General features: G+C 41.9%; 1 protein-coding gene across 2 annotated transcripts in view; it reads right to left on the minus strand.

The window, feature by feature from the left end:
• CAMKK1 (calcium/calmodulin dependent protein kinase kinase 1) overlaps window positions 1-21,023 on the minus strand; it is a 229,875-nt gene that overhangs the window by 46,932 nt on the left and 161,920 nt on the right. For both annotated transcript variants that reach the window (XM_033922566.1, XM_033922567.1), the window contains exons 10-12: window positions 10,273-10,472; window positions 5,257-5,310; window positions 4,402-4,475 (exon numbers count right to left, since the gene is read on the minus strand). In XM_033922566.1, the coding sequence (XP_033778457.1) occupies window positions 4,402-4,475; window positions 5,257-5,310; window positions 10,273-10,472 (328 nt within the window). The remainder of the gene's footprint in view (window positions 1-4,401; window positions 4,476-5,256; window positions 5,311-10,272; window positions 10,473-21,023) is intronic.

Here is a 21,023-nt window from a genome sequence, read left to right on the forward strand (position 1 = left end):
TTGTGCGCTGACCAGTTGGCACTTTGGAGCAGGCATTTGGGCCTAGTTTCACCTGGCCTTAATGGGTGCTCCTAAAAATTAGGACACACACCAAACTATGTGTGATTCTATAAGGTGTGCATAACTTTTAGAATCGCGCTTAGCACCATGCTCGTCGGCACAGATTTTTTTTTAGGTGCCATATTTTAAATTGGGGGTTTAGTGTGCAACTGTCTACACGTAGATCGGTGGTCTCAAACTTGCGGCCCGGGGGCCACATGCGGCCCGCCAGGTCCTATTTTGAGGCCCTCGGTATGTTTCTCATAATCACAAAAGTAAAATAAAATAGTTTCTTGATCATCTGTTGGAGCTACAGCCTCAGCACCCTGGGGTTGTGGGTTCAAACCCCGCGCTGCTCCTTGTGACCCTGGGCAAGTCACTCAGTCCTCCATAGCCCCAGGTACGTTAGATAGATTGTGAGTCCACCGGGACAGAGGGAAAAATACTCAAGTACCTGATTGTAAAACCGCTTAGATAACCTTGATAGGCGGTATATAAAAACATAATAAACTTGAAACTTTAGCTATAAATTACAGTATTATTATTCAAACTTAGCCAAAAGGAAAGATTTATCAAGAGTTTTACCTCATGCAAAATTGTCCTTTCTTTAATAAGACATTAACTTTTTTTTTTTTTTTTAGGCCCTCCAAGTCCCGACAAATCCAAAATGTGGCCCTGCAAAGGCTTTGAGTTTGAGACCACTGACGTAGATGAACCATAGGTGCGTCATAGATATGTCACCAAGTGATGCATACAACTTATAGAATACTATCAATTGTGTGCATTGCATGGCACAGTTAGGTCCACTCCCTTACACCAGCCATTAATCTGTCATAATTAGGCATGCCTAACTTTCGGTGTGCCGATGCAGCTTCACAATCTACTTTAAATGTTCCCTCTTTAAAAGTTATCGGAACCCGCCGTGCTTCTATTTTCTCCGTTACTGCACCTATGTTATGGAACTCTCTCCCTTTGTACTTAAGATTAGAACAAGATTTGCAAATATTTAAAAAGAACTTAAAGTGTCTTCTTTTTAAAGAAGCCTTTGACTGACAGTTTACTTTTACAATAATATCAGTTAATTTCTTTTCCCTTAAATATTGACTATAAACACTCATTCTTATGACCTTTCTTGGTCTCTTATTTTTTCCCCTTATTTCCCTAATTTGTTTCCCTTTTATGTACCTTTTTAACAAATATTGTATTTCTCCCCCGCTTTCCCATTGTTTCCAGTATTCTTCTTGTCTAAAGGATGTACCCTTGTTCGTTTAGTAGAATATTATGTATAAGTGAGTCCATTTTAAATTCTGTTTTATTTTATGTAAAACGCTTTGAAATTGGAAAAGCGTTTAATCAAACAGTTTAATAAACTTGAAACTTTTATATTGGCTTAGACCTGCCTTTAAACTATTATAGATTTACCACCAAGGGTGTCATTTTATAGTACCTACAATGAGGTGCCAATTTATAGAATTGCCACTACAGTATATGGACCTCCCTCATGTGTTTTTATATCCCTACGCCATACCAGAAAGGCAGTTTCTTAGTTATTTAAGATCATGCTTAAAAATGCTATTTATGTGAGAAGGCTAAGATATTTCTGCCTTGTGACGCAGGTATTCTAAATCCCTTCTTTACAGACACCACTTAGCACAGGGGGACTCAAAGTCCTTCCTTGAGGGCCGCAATCCAGTCGGGCTTTCAGGATTTATCCCAATGAACATGCATAAGATCTATGTGCATGCACTGCTTTCAATGGATATTCTTTGGGGAAAACCTGAAAACCCAACTGGATTGCGGCCCTCGAGGAGGGACTTTGAGATTCCTGACTTAGCACATAGTTGTGGAGTGGGTCTCTTCTATAGTCCCTCGTGCCTGCTGAAGTAGATGACAAGTTTCCATGAACTCCCTGTGAACAGCAACTTGTGTCCCAGAGCATCACTACAGTCAAATGAATCCAAAATATAGCCAAATATAATAGCTACTTGAGGGGCTGCATATGGATTTAGGATGTGCCTGGCTGACCATTTTTATCCACCAAATAGATAACCATTTAGAAGAGGTTAGCGGGCTGCTACTTTTTCCATTATACTGCAAACTTAATCAGTTTTTTGGGTTTCTTAAACAATTCCAAAATTATAAGGTAAAATCTATTAGCAGTGCATAACTCAGCCCATAAAATAAATTTCTTTATTTAAAAGACATGTAGTATATAGTCTTCCTAAAAACTAAGTGGATTACAACCATAAATACATAAAATATTAAATAAACATAGTGGCACCAAAAACACTGTTGGACAGAGTGGGTTGAAAGTCAAACTGGATGAGATACTTTCAAGACATGCGGAAGATTAAGGCAAACTGCCAGGAAATCTTTCAACAAATTTTTGTTATAGCTCTGTTTAACAGGCCTGTTTTTCATGCCTTTACAGTGAGAACCTTTCTTCTCTGCACTCACTAATTACCTGGTGATGATAAATCCACAGGCAGTGGCTTGAGTTTCAGGCATCTTGTTATCTCATATTGCTAAGTCGTGTCGCAAAGTTTAGCTCAATTTATAATCTCATTATACAGCTATCTGCATTGTCTTTCTCTCTTGCTGTACTTAGGTAAGTTAAAAAAAATATGGGAGTGGGGGGAAGCAGCACTGAAACCTTTCATCTCAAGAGATGGAGTGGTAGGAACTCAAGTCCACTATTATTAAAACTAAACTAAACTAAACCTTAGGTTTGTATACCGCACCATCTCCGCGTGCGCAGAGCTCGGCACGGTTTACAGAGGTTGAGAGGAAAGGAACTACAAGGAAAGGAAATAGGAGAGGGACTGAGGAGATAGAGGGGGACAGGATACTAGAGCACGGGAGGTGATTAGATTTTTGAAAAGAGCCAAGTTTTCAAGTGTTTGCGGAAGGATTGGAAGGAGCTAGAATTTCTGAGCGGGGATGAAAGGTTGTTCCAGAGTTCTGTGGTTCTAAAGGGGAGGGATGTTCCAAGTTTTCCTGCGCGGGATATACCTTTTATAGAAGGGAAAGATAGTTTCAATTTTTGGGAGGATCTAGTCGAGAGCGGGTTTGAGGAATTCCAGAAGAGTGGGATAACGGGAGGAAGGACGCCATGTAGAATCTTGAAGGCTATGCAGGCACATTTATAGAGGACTCTGGAGTATACTGGGAGCCAGTGAAGCTTGGAGAGTAGTAGCCAAAGCCGTAGTAGCTCGAGGCGGTTCACAACAAAGAAGGGCTGGACAATCAGCGAATAGTTATAATCAGCGAGTACAGCGGGGAACAGGTTAAATAAGAGGGGACAAATGTAGGGTGGGCAGGGTGAAGAGGTAAGGCAAAAGAGAACTTGGGGAGAAGGGGTAGGGAGAGAGGACTTAGGTTATGATTCGGTGGAATAGCTTAGTTTTTAATAATTTCCTGAAGTTTTATTAAAAACTAACCTATTCAACCGAATCATAACCTAAGGAGATAATGTCTGAAAGGGTCTATCCAGCATTCTTACTCATGGCAAGACAATTAAGGGACAGATTCACTAAAGTCAGCGATCGGTGCTAAACCTGTTTTTACAGATTTTCACAGGTTTAGCGACAATCGCTGCCAACTGACCCGATTCACTAAACGGCCAACCGTGTGCTTTTCCCCTCGATCGCCCATTTTCTGATCCGATCCAACCCATGCAAATTAGTAAAACCCCATGCAACATAGCCAAGCGACTGATTCACTTATATCGCTTGGCTATTTAGCATCAGGTTTTACCAACAGGTCTGCCTGTTGTTGTTTTTTTCAATGGTACAGATATTTTGCATGTATTACACACGCAAAATATCTGTCCCATTAAAAAAAAAATATACACCACCGCCAGACCTCCCCAACGACCCCCGACAAACGCGGCAACCCACCTGAACCTAAAACAAATGCCATCTCTTTGGGGTTGGGGGGAGGGGAGGGGTTTGAAACACTGGCTCGGGGGTGCTAGCGAGGGGGAGGGGCCTTTTTCAATGGGACAGATGGTGCATGTTTAAGTCCCACAGAACATCTGTTCTATTAAAAAAAAGCAGAAGCCCTGACAGCAGTGAGAGGAGGCTGCTTCCCCTGTCACTACTGTTAGGGCTCTGCATTGTGTCTATTGCTCACTGAGTGACTGAGTCGGTGGGTTTGCATGCAAACTTGATAGTGAATCAATCACTGTTGGAAAATCGGCCAGAGAATCAGCCAACAGCGATCGAGTCGCTATCTTTAGTGAATCTTGCCCTAAATCACTTTATCTACTACACAAACATCCTCAAAGCTATCTAGTACTTAAGCACAATAGTGCAGGGTTAAGGAAGCTCCTTCAGGAGCAGGCCAGCATCCTTTACTTACTCCTCTGGAAACTGCACTGGTTTGGTCTTGATCAGGTTATGAAGAACCAAGATGTAGGGATCTATAAAAGGACACTTCAAAATAAGACAAACAGTATGTAAAGACCACTCGTCACAAAAGTCAACAGGAACACTTAAAAATTCATTGTTGTTTTGGGAGTTAGAACCACATAATAGATTAGTGTTCATATATTTTTTAAAAATGTGGTTCACATCAAACCTCACAAAATTCGTTTTTAATTAGTTTATTAAAACTGCATTCAAGGATAAAGCCACATTTTTAACACTGTAAATTAATGGTATGGATAGGAACTTCTTAAATGCAATGACTGATAATGTCACAGAAGTTGCCAATATTCATGGAATCTGCGGGCATTTGGGCAAATCAAGTCTGCGGGCATTTGGGCAAATCAAAGGCCAATAAGTCTGGGTATGATTGCAAAAGCTGTCCTTTTCCTTCAGCCTATTAATCACGTGTCACACAAACAGAAGAATTTGCCAATATCTGACGAGGACCTTCACTAATAAAGGTGTTGTACTTTAAGTATCAAATACTATAATAAAGCTGCTAATTTGTACAAATTTCAATTTCGTGTGTTCGTTATCTTTTCTGTACTTCCGGTAGAATTAATCATAGCTTAACTAATCTGATTAGTCGTACACACCCTCTTTCACAATGGCGCGCTAAGCATTTTAGTGCACGCTAATCAATTTAGTGCACCTTAAATATTTAGCGCGCTAAATGCTAACATGCCCATTATGGTCTATGGATGCGTTAGCATTTAGCGCACGCTAAATCGGCTACCGCACCTCAGTAAAAGGACCTGAAAGTAAATGCTTCAGATTTCAACCTTACCTTTCCAAACACGAAACAATATAGGGTAACCCCCATGGCCCACATGTCAATTGCCTGAAAGAAAAAAAAATCATTTTTCAGACACTGCAGATAAATTTAATTAAAACAATTACATCCAAGTTAGAGCTACACAATGCTATTATTTCTAAAAACTTCACGAGTATTGCTTCCCAGCTTCTCAGGAGTGCTCTGTCTATATCAGGGGTCCCCAAAGTCCCTCCTTGAGGGCCGAATCCAGTCGGGTTTTCAGATCTCCCCAATGAATATGCATTGAAAGTAGTGCATGCACATAGATCTCATGCATATTCATTGGGGAAATCCTGAAAACCTGACTGGATTCGGCCCTCAAGGAGGGACTTTGGGGACCCCTGGTCTATATAATGAGACTACCCTTTATCATGAATATTTAACTTATTTGAAATCATTTACATACCACTTCTAAGATAAATTTATGTTGTATGCTCTGCTCTGGGAGTTCCCAAACCATGAGTCAGTAGCTACTGATGCATTTTTGCAGGGTTATAGATGTGAGATGAGACATGATTTGGTTGAATTTAGGGTATGTCATGGGAATGGCCAACTATGCTGGGTTCAAAACCATATAACAATTGCAGGCAGGAGCTAATCAATTGAAGTAAGCTCTAAGAAGTACTTCCACTTAATGATTATGGCTAACTTGAACAAAAGGGGCTGAACTGTGAGATGAACACAAACAAGAAAAGGGACTTGGGTGGAATAAAATAACTACAAATTTAAAAAATATGTATTTATAGAAAGTCGATATCCGGTGGATTACATAGAATATATTACTTGCATTTTCCAACTGGCCTCAAAATCCATAAGGATATTGCTCAATTGAGCAACCACTCAGAAAAGAGTCCTTTCTCTTATCATTGGCCACTATGCAGAGAGAGGCAAGAAGTAAAAAAACTCCCAAACACAGGTGGGGAGAAAAAACATTCACACCCCTAAACTCGAATGCAATTAAATGTAAAAGAGATCATTAGTTGCAAGAAGGTTTAACTAATAAACAAGGTTACTCAGCTCCAGGCAGTTCCAGAAACATCCACGTCCACTATTTTCAGCTTAATCGATGATTGCAATCCACAAAAGGAAGACAGATCCACAAAAGGAAGACAATCCACAAAAATCTCAACAGATCCTGCAGGCCTACAGGTCGCTGCGTCAGGAGACAGCCCTAAAAAGCCGTGCGCGCTAGCCGCTATCACCTCTTGAGCAGGCGGTAGTTTTTCGGGTAGTTCGCGCTATAGTGCACGCTAATCTGGTGCCTGCACTATAAACGCTAGCACACCTTTGTAAAAGGAGTCTCTAGTCCTTCCTTAACTTTCTGAGGACATTTACTTAAACCTTTTGAAGTGCAGGTTTTCAGAGAAGGTTTGTGCTTTTTCCCAACAAGGTGAATCAAAAATTAAAGGCAATTGTTAAATTATCTAATATAATAAAACGCTAGGCCGCGCATGCGCACTTCCTATGTGTGCGCCGGTTTTCCGTGAGCTGTAACAACACATAGGAAGTATGCATGCGCGCCTTACGGTCTGTCCTGCTCCCTGTTGAAAGACGCAGCGGTCACCGCCTCTCCGCTCTCTCTCTTCCTCCCCCCCCCCAGGTGGATGTCGACCGCGGCAGCCAAACCCGGAAAACATTTTAAGGTAACCCTTCCGGGTTTTAAGTTGCACACTGCTTCTCCTGCGGTGCAGCGGCCCGAGTCGGATGTCGGCCGCCTCCTTCCCTCCCCCCAACCCGGCCAGAGGCGCAGCCGACAAACCTACCCAGAGCCGGAAATGAAACGCTGAGGTCATCTCGCTGTGGGAGGGGCGGATGGGAGGGTCAATGGGGTCGGATGCACGGTGGCGGAGGCAGGGGAAAATGGAAACAGGCTGATCACCGGTTCTACTGCACAGGGGGGATGGGAGGGGGGTACAAATTTAAAGATGCTGCTCATTGGGTCTACTACACAGGGGGATGGGAGGGAGACAGGCAGGCTGGCTTCGGGGGTGGGGTTGGGTCAAAGTCTGGAAGGCAGTGAGGGGGACATAGGAAGGAGGCACTGGGGGGCACTAAGGACATAGGAAGGGGCACTGAGGGCACTAAGGACACAGGACAGAGGCACTGGGGGCACTAAGGACATGGGAAGGAGGCACTGGGGGCACTAAGGACACAGGACAGATGCACTGGGGGCACTAAGGACATGGGAAGGAGGCACTGGGGGCACTAAGGACATGGTAAGGAAGAACTGGGCTACTAAGGACATAGGAGGCACTGAGGGCACTAAGGACATAGGATGGGACAGTATGGACATAGGAAGGAGGCTACTGAGAGACAGGCAGGCATGGCACAACAGAGAAATACAGAGACAGAAAGAAAGGTAGACAGGGGGCCAGGGAGAGACACAGACAGAAAGAATGACAGACAGACAGCATCCAAGGAGAAAGAGACAAAGAAAAAAAACAACCCCAAAATAGATGTCTACTCTAGCACCCATTAACGTAACGGGCTAAAATACTAGTTCAATATAAAGTAATAAGAAGTCCACTCTCTTCTGGCGACTATGAGGAAAGGAACTCCAAATATACAGCGTTAAAGAACAAAACAGGTGGAGAAAAAGGCCTCAGTTAAAACCCAACAGGACTAGGGAATGCTAATAGTACAAATCAAGTAAGCAAACCCGTAACGGTCACTGGCCACAAAAAACTCCACCTGTTATTTTCCATTTCGATGTAATTAATAACTTTTCTCTCCCCTTGTTTCCCTTCCTTATCATGTAAGTGCTTCCCCTCCTTTTATCTTAGCCATGCTTTTATTTTAAATTTTTATATTCTATTTTATTGTTAACCGTTTAGATACTCGTATGATAAACGTTATATCAAAAAATAAAGAAAACTTGAAACTTAATAGGAGTATCCAGTGGCCAGTGACCGTTACGGGTTTGCTTACTTGATTTGTACTATTAGCATTCCCTAGTCCTGTTGGGCTTTTAGATTTTGTGATTAGAATATTTCAGATTTGAAACATGTATCCTGCTAGAGCTGGCATTAGACATAACTGGGGACCGCCAAGCCCAGGCTGTGCTTCTTTAGCTTCCAGCTGACTTAGGGCTCTCTCTCAGACCAGGGAACAGTTGCCCTAGTTGCACTCCCCTAACACTATTCCTGCCATGTGTGACTGAAGTATTGTGTTAGCTTGATTTTTCTATGTAACATTATGTAGTAATTTGGTTTGCTCAGTTTTCACAAAAGTGGAGGGGATATTTGTGAAAGGGAGGAGAGACAGGGGTTTTGTTGATCCTTGCTCTGTATTATTTGTGTTTATAAAATGACAATTGTACAGAATATTGTCTCTTTTTTATACTTTAATAAAAATAAGTTCAGCATAAAATCATAACTATTTGAAGCTTGTGCGGATGGGATCTCACAGTTTGCAAGGCGGGGGCGGAGACTGAGCTCGCAGGGACGGAGCAGGGATGGGGATGAGCTCATGGGGACAGGGCGGGAATAGTGATAAATTTTTTCCCCGTGTCATTCTCTATGTGCATACACACACATACATTGTAGTTCCCTTTCTTACTAACTCTTACTAGCCTTTTTAACCCCACTAAATTTCCCTTATTATTATTATGATTGTAAATTGCTCAGAAGTCCTACAATGGGTGGCATCAGTGGCGTAATAAGGGGGCGGTCCTCCCCTGGAACCATCTTGGTGATGGTGAAGGCACCTGTCCTCCTCTCCTCGTATATGTGCTGCTTCTCTGTACCGTTCCTGGTGCGAGCAGCAACCCCCAACCTGCTGTCATGCCAGCATCGGATCTTCCTCTGACATCACTTCCTGAACCCGCGCCTAGGAGGTGATATCAGAGGAAGAACTGATGCTGGCGCGACTGCAATTTGGGGGTTGCTGCTCGCACCAGGAACGTTACAGAGGTACGTGAGAAGAGAAGCGACGTGTGCAGCAGGAGGGGGCGGGGATGGAGCATGTGGAGGTTGAGAAGAGGGCAAGAAGAGGGGGTTCGCCTCTCACCCTCCTTACACCAAATATAAATAAACTTGGAATTCTATGAGCGATGTTCTGCATGCTTTTCCCATGTGCCTAAACCCAGCCATATTACTGGTTTTGGTCACATTTCAGATAATTACATTACATTACATTAGTGATTTCTATTCCGCTTGTACCTTGCGGTTCAAAGCGGATTACATAAGAAGAAGCTGGACATTTCCAGGAGGGTACATGACATTTAGGGTAAGACATAGTTACAGAATGAGTATAGACTTGGTAACATTGGATGAAAGCAGTTATATTACATTACATATCAAATCTTTTTCCAGGCGTTGGTAGGTAATATGAATCGGTAGGAAGAATTAGGTTTGTTTTTTTTGTTTGTTTTTTTTGGTCGGTTGAGGATATGGTGTCAGGGAGTGGGTAACCTGGTCGGTGTATGTGGAAGAGGAGATTAGGTGTATAATAAATTCTATCGTTTAATTGTATGCTGACAACCCGCCCCCCCAACAAAAAAAAAACTCTCCCCAACTAAAACAAACACTTTATTAGAGAGAGCTGACAATGAATTTTTAAAGGTTAAATTCCCGCAGCTGCTGCCACAGGGAATCTTTGTCCCACATATTTTGTGTGCATACAAGGGGCTGTTGAAAAGTTCTCAGCCCAACCAACAAAGTTGGGGCAGTCTCCATCGAGGGCTATACATTTAGCCCAGCGATTTTCTACTTTTTTCGTACCGTATTTTTCCGATGGAATGAAAAAAGTGAAAAATCGCTGGACTAAGTGTATAGCTCTCGATGGAGACTGCCCCAGCTTTGTTGGTTGGGCTGAGAACATTTCACCAGCCCCTCGTAGAAGTGCTCGGGGTATAGCAGAAGGATGAAATATCTATGCTCCTGCCCACTTAAATCACTTTGAATATTGGGCCCTTATCCTACATCTGAAGACATTATTCCCTCATTTCTACCACTCAATTACCCTTTATACGTATGAGAGAAAACTCACCTTTCCACTGAACCGTTGGCCAGTATCTGACAGAGCCTCTGGCGCCATGAATGCTGGTGTCCCAGCAGTACTGGACAACATTGCATCGTTCCCCTCAAATTGGTTACTGACTCCAAAATCAGCTATTTTGATATGGTTGTCATCACCCAAAAGCAGATTAGAGGGTTTGATGTCCCGATGAATGATCTTTTGGTAGTGCACTGCAAAAGAATGAAGGTTACTATCAGAGAATATTTAAAAAAATAAAAAAAATCATATGGAAACACTTATGGGTGGTGGGGCTGCCCAGTGCTTAGATTGCATGCACCTGGTAAAACACTATTAACATATAAGAAGATATTCATAGCATTTTATTGTTATTTTTTTTCAAAAATGGTGTGCATGAACCTTTTCAGGTTAAATAAAACATAAATCTTCTGCCACAGTTATATGAAGAACAAATTTATGGCAAAATGATTTTCTTTCAGACAGAAACACCAACTTATAACAAAAGCTTAGAGTAAGAAGAGAGGCTGCTGTTATAATTAGGCTGAACAAACTGGCTACTTGGCAGGACTGTGGTAATCGCAGCACATACCGGGCCGCAGTGATTACCCTGCATTGTGTTCGCTGAAAGGTCTCTCTCCATTCTGCTCTACAAGGCAAGGTTACATGCCCTTCTCCTTCACCCCTCCTACCCCATTCTCTTCACAGCACTTCATCCACAAAGGTGTTTTCATTACCAAAATGTGTTTTTATTTTTATTATATCAAGTAAATTTAGACTATAACCTCATAATTCAGATGTTGTATGGAAATAAATCTGAGGTATACAAAGAAACTAATTAATTGAGAAAATCAAAAGGAAACCCATGTCAAGAATCCTTAGAATTCAAGCCCACTAATTTGTAAGGTGGAAAGCACTTAAAATAAAGGATAATTAGCATGCAATACCAACAAAATGGGAAAGGAAGAAAGCCAAAACAGAAAGCTGATAGACTCATGTTTCGCTCACGCTGAGTCAAAGGCTGGTCCCAACATCCTGAAAGATGTCCTGTTTCGAATATTGGGACCAGCCTTTGACACAACGTTATCTGACCCAAGTCTCTAATAAGAGACACTCTTTTTCAAGCTAAGTTCCTTTTTGCATATGGATTATTGTGAAAGATTTTTTTCAAAAATATACGTGTTTCATGAGTATTTAATTAAACAATATTTGAAGCCTATGAAGAGTTTGGCGAATCACGGGCAGAGTGGCTCGTGTGAAACTAGTCACCACTGAGGCTTCTGAAGATTATATCCTGAATGAAGATTGCAGCTGCGCTGTTTGTAAAGGTGTAGTTGTGCTGTTCATAACTATATATTGAGCACTGAGCACGTATGAAAGGTTTGGAAGCAATTGCTTCTGCCAGTAAGAAAAATTCTTTGACCTGATCAACTTAATTTTCCTGGGTTAGCAGATATATTTTGCATTGTTCCTATTTGCATATAATTTGTTTACTGCATCGACTAGCAAACTTTGGCGTTATGCTTGCGTTAGAAAGGCTTGTGTTAACAGCCATCAATTCATGGCTGTAACACAGACTTACTTGCATCAGTCTCCGAGTCAATCTAGAGCCCCCAGCAGGGAGATGGAAGAAAAGAAGTTTCACTGCAATCAGCTCTCAAAAGCAAGAATGGAAGAGCAGGTCGATTCCCACAGAGAGCTTCCAACATACATCATAGTTGACACCTATAGCTTCAGTACACAAAGTATAACTTTGACATCTGTCAAGAATGTAACAGCTTCAGATAAACTACACAGGAGATCAGAGATATAAAATGAGAACATTGCCTGAGGAGCTTGAATATCTGGTCCCCACGCAAGGACAGTGTTATCATCAGAGTAGTAAAACCAACCCCCTAGTGGTAGCAGTAATTACAAACAGATACCCGCAGTGAAATGGTCCCAGTTATAAAAGATGTCATTGCATTACAACACTTACTGCAAGGGGGGGGGGGGAAGCCATCACTTTCTTTCAAGAAATTACTGGTTGACAGGTTTATATGTTTCACAGTGGTAACATTTAGAGCCCCATTCTCGAAAGGGCATAGAAGTTTTGGGTCTCAAAGTTTCACAAGCATTTTAGAACAGAATCTGCCGTTCTCAGTCATGGTACCCACGCTTTGGAACTCTCGTCCCAATTATCTCTGTGAAGATAAATCATTCCCCACATCCAAAGCTCAATTAAAGGCATTCTACTTCTCTCAAGCATTTTGCTCATAGTTTTTATACTCTAACCCTCTTTTTACAAAGGTGCGCTAAGCTTTTTAGCATGCGCTAAATATTTAGTGCACGCTAAACACTAACGTGTGCATGTTATCCTATGGACACATTAGCGGTTAGCGCATGCATTGATTTAGCGCGCCTTTGTAAAAGAAGGCCTAAGTTATTTTTACTTTTTCTTTGTTACGTAGGTTATATTATGGCTTCCCTTTTTTTTTCCCCCCCTTTCCCTTGCAAATTTTATTGAAATCTATCCTTACTGCTTTTTCCTTTAAATGTAATGGGAGTTTTTTTGTTTTTTTTTTGTTTATCAAATTTTTTATACATTATCATTTATACAAATAATAAAAAAAAAAGGAATTTTTTACGAAAGCAAAAAGATACATATATAACCTCCAAAGGTTCACTATACATTTTCCTCTAGTCCACATAATTGGGAGAGAACAAAACAGGCAAATAATACAGAAATATTTAAACATAATCATGATCAATAAAGATCAACATTCTGGTGTACTAATACATATAAAACTCCAAATATTAACTATGTGGTGAGAGAAGTAGAAGGTAAACTTGTTTCATGACGTTGTAAAAATTGTTCTAATTGTGTTGCGTCCCAATAAACATAGTCATTTTCCTGAAATTTAATCAAACATTTACAGGGAAACTTTAAATAGAATGTGGCTCCCAATGCTAATACCCTAGATTTCAAAACCAAAAAAGATTTCCTTCTTAATTGTGTTGCTTGGGCCACATCCGGAAATATTAATACATTGTCTCCACAAAATTTTGTTAATTTATTTTGGAAATAAGCTTTCATTATTAAGGATTTATCTATTTCTCTCGTGCATGTTATTAAGAGTGTAGATCTAGTTTGAATTATATCCTGCGAGTCCTCTAGAAAACCAGTCAAATCAAAATCTATCTGTTCCAACTGATCTATACCCTGTTCTATGGATACTTTCTTCTTCTGAGGAATGTAATATAAATTTGATAGAGGAGTTTGTTTTTGTATCGTTTTACCTCTCCAATTTATTTATTCATTTAAAAATTTATATACCGCCTATACTTTAAGCGGTTTCCATTAACATAACGTTCATATGTACATTTTTATGCCTAACAAATTTCAACTCACTCAACTTCATTACATAAATAATAGAACTGCTCATTATGAACTACAGAAGGTACTGGCATCATAGAATTCACGCGTGTCTTAGGTTGTATTTGCATCTACAAACAACTTGGCTTTTAACAGCTTTTTGAAATTGAAACGGTCAGAACATAGTCTCAGGTGTCCTGACAACTTATCCCACAGGGACACCCCTGCAATGGAAAACAGTCTTGATTTTGTGGTCACGTACTTCACTCCCTCTTACATTCTTGCTATTAGTTTCATGACACCTTCTGATCTTAGATTTTAACTTTGGTTTTATATTTGTGTTTTATTGTAAATTGAATTTGGACAATGTAGAGGCTGGTCTAAAGTACACAGAAATGGATGTTTATACACCAACACCCTTTAAAAAAGGTAGAAAATCTCAGTGAGTTGAAAACCAGCACATACATATTTATCTTAGCCAGTTTAGAAACAGAAATATGCGTATTCACACAGTTAATCCCGCGACACTTAGGGCTCCTTTTGCAAAGCCGCAGTAGCGGCTTTAACGCACACGACTTTTAATCACGCACTACCCCCCGTGCTAGCCGAAAAACTACCGCCTGCTCAAGAAGAGGCGGTAGCGGCTAGCGCATCCGGCGGTTTAGCGCACGCTATTATGCACGTTAAACCGCCACCGCGGCTTCGTAAAAGGAGCCCTTAGTCCTGCGACAGTTAATCACAGGCACTTCAGCCCTCGTCATTTAGGCCCAGATTCTCAAAACTTTAAAGCCGTTGTTAAACTGTTTTCCAAAGGTTTAGCCTGCAGGCATTTTAGCGGCAGATTTTGTGCATCGCTTAGAATTTTGAATAAGCGATCAATCAAATCTATAATAAACTTGAACTTATCTCTGTCTTTAGTGAGGTTTATAGCAATCTCCGACACTCACATGCAAATGGGCTCTTCAACATTGAAATGAGCACTCCGGTGGATTCTTAACAATTGCCGAGCCATTTTCTAAGAGTGGCATTGGCATTTGGTGACAAAAATCAACAACTGGTCCAGGGGTGGCGCTACAGTGATAGCATTTTCTAAGAGTGGCGTTGGCATTTGGTGACAAAAATCAACAACTGGTCCAGGGGTGGTGCTACAGTGATAGCATTGTTTAAAACGCTAGCATGGCAGTGTCAGAGACTGCTAGAAAGGCAACCAACACCCCCCCCCCCCCCCCAAAGCAGCAGGAGAGATGCCCTTTCTCTCCTACCACAAATGACACCCTCCTGCAGCGGCAACCCCCCCTCCCCACAGCAGTGGGAGAGATGCCGTCTCTCTCCTGCCACAAATGACACCCTCCCCGCTGTAACGGCAACCCCCCCCCCCCAGCAGCGGGAGAGATACCCACTCTATCCCCCCACAAACAACAACCCGAGCCTTTTATATGGCATTTCTGATACTGATAATATACTGATTTACATACATGCTGCATATACAGTATATTATGTTTATGAGTGCCACCTTCAAAAAGCATATGAAAACAAAGAATAAATCACAGAATATATGCGTAGAAAATAAAATAATCAAACAACAGATATGGAATTAAGATTAAGGGCTCTTTTTACTAAGTTGCGTTAGGGCTTTAATGCGTGGAATAGCACAAGCTACATTGCCAAGCAATGAACGGCATTGAGCTGGCGTTAGTTCTAGCCATGTAGTGTGTAATAGTGTGCGAAAATTTCCTGCGTGCGTGAAAAACGCTAGCGCACCTTAGTAAAAGGAGCCCTAAGTGTCTATGGGATTAAGTGACAAGGGCTGAAGTGTCGTGGGATTAACTGTCTTAGATCCAAAATATGTTTTTTCCTGATGCTGTCACAGAGTCCTGGTATTCCTTGCCAATTTGGCTTGTTTTCCAGTGGAGTTCTGCTCATTTGGAGCAGTTTACTTTCCAAAACTGCAGCCCATAAACTGCTTCCATTTTGTCCAGCCGGCAAAACTTGACAGGTTAAAAGTGGGAAGAGAGGTGTACTGAGGATGCCATTACACTTTTAACCAAACAGCATTCATATCCAGCTCTATGGAGACAATTCTATATAGATTGGCGTCTCTGTTCCGTCATCCCAATACTGTGCTAGGTTTACTAGGCTTCAGGCATGATCAGGGTCCTCTATCCAACTGCACATTACCAATAAAAATGGCGCAATGTATCACTAGTCCACAACACCAAAGCACCCAAGCTTTAATGGCAAAACTGTCTGTGAATGTACTGGGCGATGTGTCATCCTGACAGGGTTGAGATTACATCATTCTATTCTTCAGAGCTGGCTTATATTGCAACATAACATTTTTTTCCTGCAAATTATATTCATTTATGGACAATACAGAGATATAAACAAAAACCAACTGCAGATGTGTACAAGATGCAGGCAGAATTTATTGTGACAAATATAAATTTATAAAAACCTTTTTCCCAAACAAGGGACCCGACACGGTCCGTGTTTCGGACAAACCTTCGTCAGGGGTCCAATATGCAAAAAGGTTTGAAAAATATGCCACAAAAAATATGGAATAAAAAATCATAAACCAAAAGGTCCAATGTGCCGAGAATCGCCAACTCCTGTAAAGCGTCTCACAAAGTCACAGGAGTTGGCGATTCTCAGCACTTTGGACCTTTTGGTTTATGATTTTTTATTCCATATTTTTTGTGGCATATTTTTCAAACCTTTTTGCATATTGGACCCCTGACGAAGGTTTGTCCGAAACACGGACCGTGTCGGGTCCCTTGTTTGGGAAAAAGGTTTTTATAAATTTATATTTGTCACAATAAATTCTGCCTGCATCTTGTACACATCTGCAGTTGGTTTTTGTTTGTTTCTGGTTGGTTTTTTCTGCAGATAAGGTTGGACCTCTCCTTCCTTTTTTGTTGCTCAATACAGAGATATAACTTGTACCTGAGCCACTTCAGTAGATGTTACATGCTTCATTGATAAAACTCATTAATCAATCAAATTTTCTTTCACATTCCAGAACAGAAATCTGATCAATAATAAACACAGGTTAGGAAATATAAAATCCCAACAGAAAACTGCAACTGCTGGCTTTAAATGATCTTTCCCAGTTCTCCAAGAATATCCTAATTTGTTAAAAGGGCTGATCAAAGACCAAGCAGAACATTTGCAGGAAAATCAAGAGACTTAAAAGGCAATTCTATATTTGGGTGCATGTAAATGCACCATTTATTTATTCAGTTTTCTATACCATTCTCCCAGGGGAGCTGAGAATGGTTTACATGGTTTTATTAAGGTACTAAAGCATTTTTCCCAAGAATCATTCACGTGGGTAGGGCATGAGCAGGCCATGAGTGTGGTTCCAACTTATGCATGTAACTTATAGAATGCTATAAGTTACATTCATTGCATGGCAAGCTTACGAGCACCAACTCATGCTAGCTATAGAGCTGGTGCATGTGCTCATGCCTAATGTAGGCATGTCAATGCCAACTTGAGACCAAAATCAGTCACTTCCTAGGCGTGGGTCAGACGATGAACCGATGCTGACCCGACAGCAAGTTGGGGGTTGCTGCTCATGCCAGGAATGTTACAGAGCTACGGGGGAAGGGACGCGGCGCACCCGCATGGTAGTGAGAGGTGGGGAAGGAGCGGGGAGCGAAGAGAAGGATGGGTGCCTCCGCCCACACCATAATGACGCCCGGGGTGGACTACGCCACTGAGGGCTCCTTTTACTAAGGTGTGCTAGCGTTTTTAGCGCCCGCAGGAAATTACCTTGCGCTACGCTTCTAGAACTAACGCCAGCTCAATGCTGGCATTAAGATCTAGCAAGCACGGCAATGTAGCCCTGAATATATGACCATTAGCGAATGAACCCGTAACCACTTGATGATGTGGCTGCACTGATCAGCACTGAGAACGCCTATTCTCCACCTCCAAACACGCTCCCAGCACTAAAAGATTTCCAGGTTCGCTGCCAACTGCGGGGTGGGGTAGCCAGGCTGCCTACAGCCCTTCTGTTGCTTCTATGGACACAGCAATTAACCCTTTCAGGACCATAAGGATCGTAGGCCAATTTTTGTGGTTTTGACGACATTTTTATGGTAAAAAGGGCTTGCAGATGCCAAAAAATTGATTTTTTTTGGTGAAATATCATTATTTTTTTTTTTAAAATCAAACTTCTGGCTTATGGACAGTGTGGCAAGTGAATCTTCTCGTCAATCTGGCAACGACGCTAATGAATGAATGTCGGAACCAGTTTGTTTACATAAAGGCAGTATCATATGGAATCCGTACATATCAAATTTAGAACTGTAGACTATCCCAATCAAAATTTATAGGATTTTAAAGTTATGGGACAAATATGTCCCTTGGTCCTGAAAGGGTTAAAGGGAAGTTCTGGAACATGCTTTTCAAAGTGCAATAATTGCACGTCACTATTTTCAGCACAGCATGGATTTTCCATTGTTGCAAAGCTCATGCAGCGATCATTCCCAAAATGACCCATAAGTGGACAAGAAATGAGGAATTAACATTTTCCAGTAATAATTCTTCCGTCCATGGGGGAGGGGGGGGGCACTATAAATAACACAGCACTTAAGTCGAAAGAACAGTGAGCTCTCTTAAAACCATCATTTTTGCCTAGTTTCAGAAAACATACCTAGTGGCAATATATCTTTCCGTGCAGAGAGGAAAAACAGGCAGAAACTATTAAATGATCTCAATGCCACCAATTAGATCCCTTCTCTCTGCTACAGTCATTCAGTGTCAGAATAATAAAGCATTGGTGAATAATTTATATATAGCAAAGCTGTATAAAAGATGGTTTTCAAAAATAGCTGAAATATATTTTTTGTCTCCTGCATATTTCTTATTTTAGAAGCATCCCATATGCAAGTAACGGTGTTCAATACTATAGATCAGTTACATATGCAAAGGAAATTTTAAAAAGTTATTTACACTGATTTTGCTTATGTTTGATTCCTGACAGACAGCCTTTCTGTGGAACAACAAAAGTGGTTATCTACTCCATCTCTCCAATACAAGAGGGCATGGAGGAGGAATAGTGAGGGTCAGCGGCACCCGAGGTGGCGTCACCCCTTCCCCGCCCCTCCCGCCGCGCATGTGTGCCGCTTCCCTGTACCTTTTTAACTTCGGTGCAAGCAGCCACTAACTTACTGCCCAGAATGACGTCACTTCCTAGGCGTGGGTCCTGGAAGTGCAGAGAGCGCCGAAGCCAACGCAGGCAGCAAGATGGTGGCTGCTCACACCGAAGTTAAAAAAGTACAGGGAAGGGAAGGGGCGCATGAGCGGCAGGGGAAGGAGCAAGATGGCGTCTGAGGTGGACCGCCCTCTCGCTCCTCCCCCACCCCCCCTTACTACGCCACTGTAGAGGCCGACTAAATTTTGATCTTGGTTACAGTGCAGAAACTGGCCCCAAATCCTTTTTCTGCCTGGTTTCAGTTTCGGCCAAAAGGCTATTGCCACAGTTTTGGGTTTTCAGAAACTGACTGTTTTGTGCTTTGTCCTGTTTGTCTCCCTCCCTCACCTCTGAATAGAAGTTGCCTCCCTCCCTATTTTACAATCCCAGGTAGTCTATTTATTCAGGGTTTATTCAGGGTAAGAGTGATCCCCAGTTGCTCCTGCTGGCTCTGCTCTCAAAATAGCTGCCATGCGCCAGTGGCAATGTGCTTCTTTGTTCCATATTGTGCCACTGTCTGGTATAACACCCACAGTTCAGATCAATGTTTGGATTCCTTTAGCCTGTTTTAGTAAGAATCTACTGAATATCATGCATGTTCTTTAACTAAATACAAACAGGAAATATCTCAGTGCTACTTTCTCACAAGGGTCCTGTCTCAGAGGATATTTAACTAGATCTGCATTGACTTAAGAACCTAAACATGCCAGACTTAAGAAGTATTTGTTAAAATGACTCTCCCAGTTGTCAGCCTGTGCTTGCAGTTCCTGGGAATAATCTCATAGGAGTTAAGCAGAGGGCTGCCGACAATAAATCCTGACAATCCCCAGTGAGTCTCATCGGTTTGCATTCACACAACCAAACTCTAGTTTTCAGTTTCAGCTGCAGTTCTGGTCTCAGCTGAAAGTGGTTTGGCAGTTTTGGTTTTGGCCAAAACTGGAAAAAACAGTTTTGGTTGGCCTCTAAGTTTTGGCAGTTCTAACATATCAGTGTGTATTCTCTTGAATGGAAGATGCAAAAGCCAAGGGCAAACCTTTCCTTCTGCTGTCACAGAATGGGGAGGCATGCCTTTTGCCTCTGGCTGCCAATTGGATGTGTCCTGGGAGGAGCAATGGGCCGGGAAGGGCAGAGCAATGGGTGGAGCACAGTAGGCTGGGGGGCAGACCCTGAATCTCCTGCTGAGTGGGTTGTCCCCAGGGCAGGCTTAACCCTTTGGTGGGCCCTAGGCAAACAAAAATGTTGAGTATCTCCACCCCACCCCCGCACCAGCATAATGTTCACAAACAGGTTCCTACATAGTTCTGGCTACAGGGGAAAAACTGCAGGTAAGAAGCATTGAGTCCCAATTTCTGCTGCCAACAGGAGTGGGGAGAATATGCATAGCTCTGCAGACAGGAAGTGGTTCTGGTCCATATGCTCCCACTTTTCTTTCTGCCAGCAACGTATCAGGGCAAAGATCTTCCTTGATAGCCATTGAACTAGCACATTTGACAGGGCCCTTCCTAAACATTTGGGCCCAAGGCACATGCTTAGTTTGCCTATGCTTTAATCCTGCCTTGATCGTCCCTCTTGGCAGCTCTGGTAATGGCATACACGCTATAAATAAATAAATACCATGTCCATACAGTCTTCTAAGCTCACCCTTTGTATATGTACTGATGGATGATGAGAATAAGTAATTATGATAAAAGCATAGAATTTACATGAATATAATAATAGCAAATGTTCTATCAAAGTCACAGGCTCAAAGTAATGTCTGCAACTACTAGTGGTAATGTTGTGGTATAATCCACTAGGGCAGGGGTGTCAAAGTCCCTCCTTGAGGGCCGCAATCCAGTCGGGTTTTCAGGATTTCCCCAGTGACTATGCATTGAAAGCAATGCATGCACATAGATTTCATGCATATTCATTGGGGAAATCCTGAAAACCCGACTGGATTGCGGCCCTCAAGGAGGGACTTTGACACCCCTGCACTAGGATCTAGCTGCCATATAAAGGCCTTTTACTGCACTGATGTAAGGTGGGGGGCATTGAAAGGGGTCTTGATATGGGGGTGGGTGTATCAGAAGGGATACTGATGTGGTAGAGAATCAGAAAAATATATTGATGTGGGGCCATTTCCCAACATTCTGCTGATTTAGAAAGAACAACAGAATGAATGCAAACGGTATATATCTAACCATTTTATATCACTATCAACAGATTTGAAAG

The sequence above is a fragment of the Geotrypetes seraphini genome, chromosome 15, assembly GCF_902459505.1.
Source record: "Geotrypetes seraphini chromosome 15, aGeoSer1.1, whole genome shotgun sequence".
Taxonomy (NCBI): domain Eukaryota; kingdom Metazoa; phylum Chordata; class Amphibia; order Gymnophiona; family Dermophiidae; genus Geotrypetes; species Geotrypetes seraphini.